The 13,132-nt window shown below is 45.8% G+C and overlaps 1 protein-coding gene across 3 annotated transcripts in view; it reads left to right on the plus strand.

Annotated features, from left to right (window-relative positions):
* LOC126517808 (receptor-type tyrosine-protein phosphatase kappa-like) overlaps positions 1–11,892 on the plus strand; it is a 472,380-nt gene extending 460,488 nt beyond the window's left edge. For all 3 annotated transcript variants that reach the window (XM_050167603.3, XM_055064334.2, XM_072285643.1), the window contains one exon: positions 2,751–11,892. In XM_050167603.3, the coding sequence (XP_050023560.1) occupies positions 2,751–2,819 (69 nt within the window). In that variant the 3' untranslated portion in view covers positions 2,820–11,892. The remainder of the gene's footprint in view (positions 1–2,750) is intronic.
* The last annotated feature ends 1,240 nt before the right edge of the window (positions 11,893–13,132 follow it).

Genomic DNA, 13,132 nt, shown 5'->3' on the forward strand with positions numbered 1-13,132 from the left:
AAAGATTTCTCTAGCCATCTGATTGCTGTACCTTTTCAACACACGTGTGTCGTCAAGAAGTGGAGAATAGCCACACTTGGCACAATGAACAGCGAGATTAAACAAGGCTAGCACCTTAAACATGTACCCGATTGAGTTGGCCAGGAACCGAAACTTCCTGTCAGAAGAGCGGCTGGAAGTCTAATTGACGCACTTATCTCCGCTGATCCGCATATGGAAGGCTTCCATCAGCTCACGCACGAGTTGATCCCTGTGCCTAAATGGAATTGTTGTTTGGTCGAAAAGCGGTTTGCATTGGGTGTTCTTTTTCTTGTCGTTCTTGCCACACGAGCTGCCATGTTTATGGAGGTTATCAAGGGAATGCCCCCAAGTAAGCTTCGGTGTTCTCCTAATCTTTAATTAACGCATCGTCCAGTTTGGTCGATGTTCAATGCGTCACAGGATAATGGTAACTCATACACAACTCCCCTGGCACAAGGAACCAACGGGGCTGTGTGCTTGATACTGCATCATTTTGTCTCTTTTTATTTTCTTTTTGCCGCGTTCTTCCTTCTGCCTGTGCAGCTGCGAACAGATTGCTGTCAACTTTCGAGGTGCGGAAAACACTTTCGGAATGTGGTAACGCCTTGCTACCTGTTTAAGGCCATGTTTAAGGCCATGTGCCAATTTGTGCACGTATGGTAAAACGGCCACATTTCGACGGTTTCGTTGTCACGCCGTCACCTCTTCGTCACACTGTCGTTTCACCATCGCAAATCACTTCAGTATCGTCATCCTATTGTCAGGCCGTCGTCGTCACACCACCTTCGTCAATCCATCGGCGTCATTCTTGCTCATAATTCTCCCATAATCATGCTTTCGTCATTCAAGCGTGACTATGCCGCTATTCTCACGCCAATGTCATCATCGCTTCGTCGTCACAAAGAGACCATCAAACAGCATTTGTCATACCATCGTCGTCATGCCGTCTTGGTCTTGCCATCTTGATCATTCCCACTTGTTCAGCCGGTTTTAGTCATACCGTCATCGTCACGGCATTCTCGTCTTCGTCGTTATGAATTCATTGTCCTCATGTCGTCATAGTCATGTTGTCGTCGTTATACCATCGTCATAATTTAGGAATCAACATCTCATTCTCTTCATGCCATCATCGTTATATACGTTTGTCGTTCGAATCAATATCATTCCTTCGTGATTCCATCTTCAGTGCACAGCGTGATATGGTCGTCGTCATCCCTTCATGTTCATGGAGAACCTTGGCAAGCGAGTGTCTTAGCGAAGTGGGACGATGCGATACATTTATGTGGCATATAGCCGAAACAACCGCAGTCTCAGAATTACCACTTGACACGGTAAACAGACGTGGCTTCAGGAATATTGTCTGTTGCTACGTTGCTTTATTGCTATTCACATACCGTGGACAGCCATTGTGAGATCAGTTTTGCCGTATTTCTTTTTTCTTCTTTTTATTGCGATTGGCACTCGAGACATTTTTGCCGTCGCCGTGATGTTCCTATAACGTTCAAGGCTGATCCCTGCGCGTCTTATGCTGCGAGTGAAAGCACGCGAGGAAAGCCGATGATCGTGGCTCAATCTGGCGCGCCTTCAGGAGGAGAGCGGAGATTGTCGCGCGAAACGCCGACGAGAAGGAAGGAGGAGGGGGCGCCGTTGTTCTCCCGCAGTAACCGCACATTTCCCGACCGGGCGCAAGGGGTACTGACGATCGCGGCTCATTTCCGCGCGTGATGGGAGGAAAGTGGGGAGGCAGCGCCGCACGGACGCGAGGGGGCGGCTCCGCCAACAAGTGTGCGTACTTCGCGCTGTCACGCGCGCCGTATTTTGAAAGGGATTTGCAGACGGCTCATTAGAGTGTTTTAGTTGAGCGTGTTTACGCTCCGCTAAGCAGTTAAGCGGAGCGGAAGCGCGAATGCGCATGCGCCGTCCGCTTAGCCGTAAGCGGGATAGCGGAGCGAGGAACACGGTCCGCTTAGAAGCTGCCTGAGCGGAGCGTGCCGCGCAGCACTTTGGCTAGCGTTGGCGTCCGAACGGATCGGATTGGTTGCCGAAAGCAAGCGCGCTGGCTAACACGTGGCGTTCCCCAAGACGGCGCTTTATTTTCCATTGGATAAAATGGACCGGTAACGCATTACAAGCGCACGTCTAGATACTTCATGGAGAAACAAGTTATATATATATACATATATACGTTTTACGGTATAAGAGTGATCATAAAGTGTTTTTATTTTCTTTCATTACCCTGAATTTAGCCAGGGGGCGCTGCAACTACGAAAGGTCCGCTCCGCTACGCTAAACGTGCAACTAAAACGTGAAAATCGCCCGCCGCTCCGCTGTGGCTTAGCGGGGCCGCTCGGAGCGGAGCGTACCGTAAAGACGCTCAACTAAAACACTCTATTAATTCGTGCGTGCTGTGTTCTCGCCGCTCTTGCGTTGAAGCGATACGCAGCACCTATGTCGCTTCGTTTCTGCTGCTGCCGCGCTTGCTCACGCCTGCATTTTGCCAGCGAGTGTCCGCTCTCATCGGGTGTGTTGTGTTCCTGGGTGCTTGTTCGCGCTGACACCACGCTCGTTAATTCAGCTATAAGCGAATGTTTCCAGGTTTATACTGCCGACAAAAGTACTATCCATATTTCGTATAGCTTCTACAAATATGCTATCGCAATTGCTGCTTCGAGCCGAAACTGCGAATTTCTATTGTGTTTCACACTAACCTGGAGTCTACCTCCCTGCAGAACCAGTACCGCTTACTCTACGAAGTGGCCTGCGCATTGGCTACTCCCAAGCACAGCAAGCTTCGCTGATTCAACAAGGTGGAGGTCCCTTCGCCGACATCCATTCCGTCCCGTGCGATGGCCGCCCCCTTAGAACCCCGATTGTTCGACGCTACAAATATGCCCACGACCCGGGAGGCCTTCGGGAAGAAAAACGGTAGCTGGTGTGGCTACTACTTCTTGAATAATCACTTCCTGACTGTTCTCATATTTTCTTGCCGAGTCTCCGCGATGCATTTCTGTGATCTAAAGCCGCTTTATATTATTTTCATTATGACTTACTTCTTAGTGAACTGTAGGCGTCGGCTGTTTATCGTTTGTCCGAACGTTGTGCCCACCCAGAAATTATATATGACGTATACACGCGCCATTTTATTGAAGGGCGAGTGAACACAAAGTGCATCACTGAATAACTCTGATTCCTGCTGATGTCTCCTGTCCACTGGCCAAGCGAAGCCGCTAGTACCGTACTACTAGATGCATTGCCAAGGCCCAATTTAGAACATATAAATTCTGAACCTCCCATGTTCAACAATTTTTCATTTTATTTTTGAAAGTTAAAACAGAATGCAGGTACCATGAATATTACTTCTTGCATTTTTCACCATACAGTTCAACCTTAGCGATTTATCACGCACACGCTTGCTCCATCAGATAAAAGGCTCTGATCTCTGTATCGTGACATGACATGATGTGACGTGACATTTGGAGTGCATCAACTGTTAAAGGCCAACGAAGGGACCCTGAAATGTGAAGGTGAACTTCAAGCTTTGTTGCTTTACGATATGTCTTCACGCGAGTCATATTTTACGATGATATCTGATATCTTTACATGCATTAGCACCTGTGTATATCGCAGATTCCTTTATTTCATCATTTGAGCTGTTTTCTGTGTTGAATGCAAACTTCATTGCTCAATTTTGCACTTTCTTGCTGTATGCGCTTCATGCGAGTTTGTAATTATGAACTTACTTTATTCGTTTATTGGCCTGAGAAATTGTAGATAGCTTCTTATGTGTACATTACTGCCATTTTTTCATGTTATGCAAAATAGCAGCACGGGCGACAACTATTTCATTGACGCAAAAAAAAAAACCTATTCACATAAAAAGTTGACACAACACTGAGAGATCCCTTTCCTACTTCTGGTAATTTCAGCTGCTTGTGTTGATTACGACAAGAATTTACGTTTAGATGCGCCTATATAATTTGCTGCCAGATTCAGTGATTATTGTTTTAATACGAGGTTGCCTCCTGTTTTGTTTAGGTTTCAGCATAAAGGAAATTCTCGAGGTTGACTGACTTTAGGTATGTGTGTTCTCAATCGGGAGTTGCTGGTAATTTCTACCGATCTCATTAGCAAAATTATTATCTGAACATCATCGCACCAGATCTTATCTCAGATTGCGCCTTTGGCTGCGATGATGTAGATATTCTATGTGAATGGGCTGTGTCATTGCCGCAAGTCCTGCGCGCCTGTTTGAAACAAAGTGTCGGGTATACGATGTCGCAAGAACCTTGTGTCCGGAAATTAGGCACAGCTCTATTGTATTCCGTCAGTGTGTTGCTGTGCACCAACAATTCCGCAATTTGAGTGAAGAGAGGAAGAAAAACGTGCCTTGCCTTGTTCCCAATAAAGCGTGAGTAGAGCACGTTAGGGTCTTCAGGCTTTTCATTTCACTGCAAACAGAGAAGCCTCTTGCGCTAGAACGAAGTGAAGCAGTCGAATTATGGCCGCACACATCCTCCTGATCACTATATCCACATACAGCACGTCGCAACCTTGCTTCTTCCTAGTGGCGTGCAACTTACACTAGGAGGCCTCACAGTTTTGTAATGAACCTCACCCGATCGATAGTGCTGCTAAGCAAAACACGCAGGAGTTGTATTCAGCGAAAATGAAGCCACCAAAGAGAAGAAAAAGCACCTAAGAATCAGTAATCATGTCTACATCATGTTGATGTAATTATAAAGCTGAAACAATTGCTCGGGCGGGTTCGTATGTGTCGTAACGTAATAGAGTAACAGTGCACACGATGCTTCCTCCGGTTGTCCTGTCCCTTGCGTTCTTGCTCTATTGAGATGCAGCTATAAAGGGGTGTATGATAGCTAACGAAAGAGCGCACTGCGGCTTGCGTGTGTGGTCTCCAGTTTGCAGTAGCGTACTTGTCTGACTTTCTTGTGATACGAGGGCAGGAAAGAACGCACACCAATAGAAGAAACTGCGTTCGTTGCTTTGTCTGCCCTTCTTTACGTAATCCATCAGTTTTCACAACATAACCTCCGCGTAGAGCCATCGCTAGGCATGCGTCTGCACTGCGACATCGCATTCACTGTGCGCACCCAGAAACCTGAGCCCAGCGCTCTTGCGCAACCATGACGCACGCAACCATACTACACAGGCTGTGAGCAAGGCGTGTTGCGCAGTTAAATTCGCATTTCCTTAGCGGGAAAGCCAAACAGGCGTTTTATGGCGGATGTAAAGCGTCCGCGGTTTGGTCATGCTCAGCCGAATGAACTGCATCGATGCCAGCAAACCGTCCTTTCCGCCAGGGTCTAACGATTCGGACCCTCTTGTCATGCCCGACACTCCCTCGAAGCTTGCTCGAGTCGACGCTTACCCTTCGGTTCAGGGATACGCCGGTTGAACAAACGCGAGGCTGCTGTGCTTAAATGGCCGTGTGCTTCTGCAAGTAAAATTGGCTGCACCACAACACTGGTCTGGCACACCCGGACAGTATATTAAAAAAATTAAATTATGGGGTTTCACGTGCCAAAACCACTTTCTGATTATGAGGCACGGCGTAGTGGACGACTCCGGAAATTTCGACCACCTGGGGTTCTTTAACGTGCACCTAAATCTAAGTATACGGGTGTTTCCGCCTCCATCGAAATGCGGCCGCGGGGGTCGGGATTCGATCCCGCGACCTCGTGCTCAGCAGCCCAACACCATAGCCACTGAGCAACCACAGCGGGTACCCGGAAGGTATCACAGCAGACGACACCAAGACGCGCCTCCCGGCGTCAGTGCACTTGCGCATGCTTACTAGGATGTTCGTCCTGACGCACGCATTATCACGTGATTGCTTTAGGTGTGACACCTCAATATTTGAATACCAGTTACGTGTCACATTTATTGCTCTCCATCAGATGTCTTCTCTCGCCTGACTATGTTCTTGCCAAGTGCAACATGGCGAACAGAAGTGTCAAAACAAAGCAAAATGCGTGGTACCATAATTAAATGTGCAATTAAAAATAAAATTTTTAAATGTCCAGTCAGCTTCAAGCAAAACTGTACTCCGTGCATACATCTTGTATAGACTGAGGGTGCCTAAACCATGGATGAAATAGCTGAAGCGCAGCACTCGAAAATCCATTACCCAGCCAGTTCATGCTTGACATCTGTCATGATAGCGCGTAATATTTAGATTTACGATGTCAAGTAAGCGCCAAGGTGAGTGGGCCACCCTGAAAGGTCAGAAAGTGAACGACAAGACTGCGAAGTACGCAATTCCTATCACGGAGAAATTTGTTGCAAGTAGATGCAAACGGTTCAACAAAGCGAATAAGCCCAAGTCCATTTCTAGCAATCCTGCTAAACTTTCCTGTGACAACCGGGTTACGTTAGCCTTTTTAAGCCTGCTAGTACCCACTGTGACTGCAGTAACTCTATGTCTACTAAAAGTAAAGGATAATCGGAACTCCGACAAGCCTTCCAAAACAGGTAAACACTGGCTTGCATCTCCTGTTCCTGGTACCGGCATGGCTACCCCTGTACATCAAAGAGGAAGAATATAATTTTTAACCTTACAACGACTTCATTGTTAATGCCTAAGGCAAATTCAACAAAGCAGTGAGGGGTATTTCTGTGCACAATCGTACCGCATGCTACTTCTAGCGAATTCTTAATGCGCACATAATATTCCGCGCGCAAAACCCTAATTATAGTTTCCTGCTTGCGAATATTCTGTATGCAGCCACACATCGCAGTGGTCCAGTCACAGCAAACTATTAATTCTTCCGTTACTCACTGCTGTTGCCTCCCAGGCACCAACACGTGTGGTCTGCCAGCTTTGGAGCCTGCCTCTTAGCGCGTAGAAATCCTACGTTCGGTGCTGTTTTACCCCCGTGTTCAGCTTTCAGTAATTTGGAGAGCTCATGCATTCTACATATAAAGACATCCTTACAAGTTCGCTGTAGGCTGAAGCTCCCCGTATGAGAACTAAAAATACGAATGCGTCAGGTTCAGTGAACGGACTACAACTTCCATTTAGAAACGCTGCTTCGAAAGCAATAATAAAATGACCCTAATGGCCTTGACATTTCTTCGTCCATAACCGAATGTGTCACCGTTGCCGCCCGATACGCACCGCGCACAAGCTCATGACGGGGCTGGCGGCGGCACGCTGTACTCGTAGAGCTGGTTTTCACTGTCTGGTTCCGGTGCTCACACGCACTTGCCTTTCAAAATGCTCACTTGGGCACGCGCACTCACGTTCTCTGTTTGTATCGTCGGTGCTAATCCATATAAGCCGCAATATCGCCGAAGTTCGTAGCCTCGCTAGCTTTGTAACTTGATAAGTATCGATACCGGAGCAGTCCCACAGGAACTATAAGATGACCGTTATTTGCTTCAGCAAAACGAGAACAAGGCGAAAACAGGAGCCAACGTTTCGACAAGTGGACTTGCCTTCTTCAAGGCGACATATGCTTTCCTCGGCACAGTATATATAGATGGGGTTCTTCTAAAGGGGAGAGGGTGTACGAGAGCGGGTGGGTGCGGCAGCGAGCGAAGGTGTGTTAGCGTGTCGAATTGAGAATAAAGGAGCGCTGTGCACAAGGCCAGTGACCCGGCCGTCTGTCAATCACGTGTCAACGCCCGCATGCTAGCCGGCGTGTCAACGGCGTCTGCCACGCCGGCTGGAAGAAAGAAAAAGGACGGAAAAGGGAAAAAAAAGAAAGCTAAGAAACTAAATTTAGTATTGTTCTCTATAGCTTGAAATTTAGCAAAGCGAATCGATTAAAAAGCTTCCTTTTAAACGTTTATGCCTATTGGTTACAATTTGTTGCAGAGTCTTGAACTTATGGGTAAGGTATGATTCTCTGTAATTTCTTTCTCGTTCAGAACGGAAATTTTACTCTAAGATGTAGAGTTTAAGTTCATCAAAGTTATGACCTGGTTGGTTGAAATGCTCGGTGACGGCTATGGGAAACCTTTTAGCTGTGTCCGCGCGATGTTCGTTTAATCTGACGTTCATTGACTGTCCTGGTTTACCGATATATTGTTTCTTACAGAACGAGCATTCAAGCATATAAATCACATCCGAATTTGTACAAGTGAACCTAGATTTGACTTCGTGTGTATAACTGTTTGTGGTGCTATTAATTTTAATGTCACTTTGAAGGTGCCTGCCGGTTTCGCACCTGGCGTGACATGTTTTTACTACGCGGGTATGCTGTTGGCTGACCTTTGCGTGCACTAACATGTCTTTAATGTTCCTGTTGTGGCCACAGGTAAACCTAGGTACATCCCGACACGCTTTTCTCAGACGCGCGTTACTTGATAATATTGGGTGGTATTTTCGTAGGATATTGTTAATGTTCGGGAGTGCATTAGAATATTTTCTTATAAAGGCAAGCGGTCTGTCAGATTCTGGTTTGGGCTGTTTCTTCGCCAATTCTAACTGTCTCCCCAATTTTGACGCGGCATCATAAGCTCTATCGAGAGCAACTCGGGGATAGTTCCTTTCTGCTAGCGTTGTTTTAAGATCATTTAGGTGGTGGATATAATCGTTGTCTTCGCTGCAGATTCTTCTCATTCGTTTTGCTTGTCCGACAAAAATTGCTTGCTTGTAGAGTCGCGGGTGAGGACTGTTGTAGTCTAAATATTGCTGGCTATCCGTTGGCTTCCGGTAAAGTATCGATCTCAGTTTTCCTTTTCCTATGTTGACCGTCGTGTCCAGGAAGTTGACCTGACTAGGAGAGTGGTGAGCAGTAAATTTAATACTTGGGTGAAAGCGTTTGAAATGACTAATTAAGTCGGTTAACGCGCTTGTGCCGTGTTCGCATATTATAAATATGTCGTCAATGTAACGAAGGTAGGTATGAGGTTTTAAAGGGTAAGATTTCAACAAATCTGCTTCAAGCTGTCCGGTAAAAATGTTCGCATACGTGGGAGCGAAAGGTGTACCCATGCTAGTGGCGAAAGCTTGCAGGTAGTGAATAGAATCGAATTCGAAATAGTTGAGCGTGAAAACTAATCTAAGGAGCGACAGGTAAACTTCAGGAGTGTGCGCTTCGGGATTGATTGCGAGGAATTTAGAAACGGCTTCAATTCCTTCACACATGAGTATGTTGGTGTCAAGGTCAGAAACATCCAAAGTGACTAGAATAGCGCGGTCGGAAAGGATTTGGTTGGCGTTGATGTGGTCGATAATTCGAAGGAAGTGCGGCATGTCTTGAACGAAAAACGGGAGGGTGGTGGGGATGGGATGTTCGACAGGTGGTGATTTAAAAATTTAGATAGTGACTCAGTAGATGTGTTGTTATTAGACACAATAGGCTCAACTCAACTACTTCGAATTTGATTCGAAGTAGTTGAGTTCAACTATTTCGCTCAACTATTTCGAATTCGGTTCGACATTGTCGCCCCATGTGCAATACCTGCAGGCACCTTCAAAGTGACATTAAAATTAAAAACATCGCAAATAGTTATACAAACGAAGTCAAATCTAACTTCACTTGCACAAGTTCGGATGTGATTTATATGCATGAATCTGTAAGAAACAATACATCGGTGAAACGGGACAATCAATGAACGTCAGATTAAACAGACATCACGCGGACACAGCTAAGAAGCTTCCCAAAGCTGTCGCCGAGCATTTAACCAACTAGGTGATAAATTTGATGAACTTAAACTCTACATATTGCAATCAAATTTACGTTCTGAACGAGAAAGAAAACACAGAGAATCATACCTTATCCATAAGTTCAAGACATTGCAACCAATAGGCATAAACGTTCCAAAGGGAGCTATGGAATCTATTCGCTATGCTAAATTTCAAGCTATAGACAACAGCACTTAGTTTGGTTTCTTAGCTTTCCTTTTTTTTCCTTTTCCTTCCTTTTCTTTTTCTTCCAGCCGGCGTGCCAGACGCCGTTGACACGCCGGCTAATACGCGGGCGTTGACACATGATTGACAGACGGCCGGGTCACCGGCCTCGTGCACAGCGCTCCTTTATTCTCGATTCCACACGCTGACACACCTTCGCTCGTTGCCGCACCCACCCGCCTTACACCCTTTCCCCTTTAGAAGAAACCCACCTATATATACTGCGGCGAGGAAAGCATATGTCGCCTTTAAGAAGACAAGTCCACTTGTCGAAACGTTGGCTCCAGCTTTCATCTTGTTCTCGTTTTGCTCATCGTCTTGAATTTCCATCTCCCGCCTTCCCCGTTATTTGCTTGGTCTCCTTACTTTACTGTGTTGCCTTTCTACGAAATCGCCGCGTATATTCATGTTCTTGTGCTGTTTTAGCGTATACCTCGAGCATACAAAGTTCAGGAGGTTCTTCTATAGCGAGTTGTGTTACTTGGAGGGAAATATAAGATGTGATGAATTCTCATTTCGTGATGAATTCTCATTTTGGCCAAGTGATGTCTTTCGCTTCCGTCACTTAAGTGCAAAGTGCTCGTGAATGTGTCACATATCGAACACTGTATTTGCAAGAGTAAAGGCATCAGCATTTCTGCCATTGTTCTCCCTCTACGCCAGTTATTGTTGACGAAGTGGCAAGATTAAGCAACACCAACAGCGATACACAAAGAATTTATCCATTCAATACTTTTTTCATTTGATTCTCGAAGCATGACATCAAAAGAACTGAGGCCGATCATATATGACTTAGAAGAAGTTTCTGTGGGGCTAGTTTGTGCATACTTGACAAATGTTTTTAAAGCGGAACCTTGACCGCATTTGCCCTCGCATAGCTACAACAGGCGAAACACGGCGAGGTTGCCGAAAGCACCGTTGGCCCTATCTAAACTGTACCAGCGGAGTTCTCTATGACATTCCCTTGACCTGTGGCAAAAGGTATATCGCTCAAACCGGAAGGTGTGTGAATGACAGATTTAGAGAGCACGCCTTGAATATTAAAAAAGACTGAAAGAACGCATTTGTTGGATCACATGAACTCTTGCCAAGGATGTGAGGCATTATTTCGTGACGCAAAGAGTCTAGATAAAAGCCATAGTGAGCAGGTCCGCTTGATATTGCAAGAATATCACATTAAAAAAAAATAGGGGCGAGCGTTGCGTCAGTGAGCCTTCGTTAAGCCTGTGCACAAGAAAGTTTGCATATCTTGACGCGCATACGAATTAGGCATTTCTTGTTAATATTTTCATATCTTGTGTTTCTTTCCATAAACGCATCTGCGCATTTGCCTGTGTCATATATATTTAATGTCGGCGTTCGTTGTCGAATAAAGAGCTGCAAGTAGCCCCTGTCCTGCGTATGACCTTCATTTCGTGCCGTGTCTCTTGTTTTCACTTTTAAAACATCCCATCAAAGGCCGTGGTTTGTCTCCTTCTTGCCAGGGGAATAGATTTAAAATGAGAATTGCGTTTCAGCACCGCGGTAGTTCACGCTGTGTGCAATTAGCCTCGCATATTTTTTTTTTCGTCTCTTAACCTGCGTGTTCGCCTCGCTCACTCGCTGTCCCTATTAATTTCACGGTAGACGATACCAAATTGAATCACTGTTGTTGTCCTGTTGCTTTATTATTCTTGCAGAATGAACGCACAAGATCATTCATGATCGCTATATTGAAACTTTTTATTCTGAGGGAGAACAGCTGCGGGAGGAACTGAGATGCCCTCGCTCCTTGAAGAAAAGGGAAAAAAAGAACCTTGTATTTCATACGAAATACGGATAAGCCATACTTTACACGCTGAGTGAAACCCTCTGATGGTTTGGTAACAGATGTGACATGTTCGGGAAGAGGGTGCATAAACATTTCACTCCAATGTTGACTTTCGCATGTGTCTGTAATTATATTCTCACTTGAAGCGCAGATTCTCAGAATAAAACTCTACGACACCTTTTGTACGTGACCTCATTATTCGCGTTTTGTACATCGGCAGCCATTTACAACAGATGCCTTTGCAATGGAGGAAGGTAGTCTGCTAATATGACATGCTATAGTGCGTCTACAACAGGTCTCTTTTCTGAAACATGATCTTCATATATATTTTTCGTCAAATAATAAAAGCCATGTACAGTTTGAGAACTTTACTCAAGTAAATAAAGTGGTGAAAAGAAGAGTTGTACAAATGTAGCGCGCTAATGTGCCGGGCTGGTTCCGGCATATTTTGCGACACTCCTTAAGGCTTGCGCCTGTTGCCTATCAGCAAGTTGTACATATTACAGCTATCCAGGCGGTTGCACGGTACCTTTCGGATGAGAGTCCTGCGTGTAATGCCATCATAGTACACCTGTGACTCCAAAATGAGCCGCGAGACCTGTGCCTCTGGGTAGTCATTTGCCAATTCAATCCTCGTGTGACAATGTGTATGTACAGAGCTCGGCGATTGAAACGGGATATTCAGAGCGCGTCGCACCCGGCTCTTTATTGCGCCATCACTAGATCAACTGCGATGAAGGCCCTTGCTACGTTTAGTCCTGTGACAGGAACCGGCCGCCATGCGGGCCGTCCTTAAATCGCTGAGCAAACGAAACGTAGAAACTATTCCTTCTGGGTAGTCAGCTGGACCCGCTTATAGCAAACATTTATGCGTGCCTATCACTGCGAAGTGGTGCAGAGCACTGCTAAGTCTCATGGCCAGTTGGATTCATCTCAAAGAAGCAATACGTGCTGCATCTTTTGAAGCAAGAATTGAAACAAGGCTCTCTGGCTGCCTATCAAGACTATATTCTGACACCTGTAATGACTTAAGCACATGTAGAGGCTGGTTGTTTCAAAGGGGGCCTTTGTTAAGCTTTCTACGACAGTATTCTGAAGGCACTGAATTGAGACGTGGTCATGCGAGTACTTTTACGTCCGTCTGATCAAATAATTTATTCAATGAAGAAAATGAGCGTGAATGCGAGGGTGTGAACATACGAAGAAACGACGAAACAAAGAGAAAAATGTTGCAGATCCCACGTACCGTACGGATCAATACCGAGTATCGTTTTGGTTTGTTCGAAGCGTTACCACCCGCCGCGGTGTTTAGCGGGTATGGTGTCAATTGCGCTGATAAAAACGACATTGCGGGATGAAATCCCTGATGAGGCGACCGCATTTCGATGGGAGCGAAATGCAAAACCGCCCTTGTCCTGTGT

Source organism: Dermacentor andersoni, chromosome 11, assembly GCF_023375885.2.
Source record: "Dermacentor andersoni chromosome 11, qqDerAnde1_hic_scaffold, whole genome shotgun sequence".
Classification (NCBI taxonomy): Eukaryota; Metazoa; Arthropoda; class Arachnida; order Ixodida; family Ixodidae; genus Dermacentor; species Dermacentor andersoni.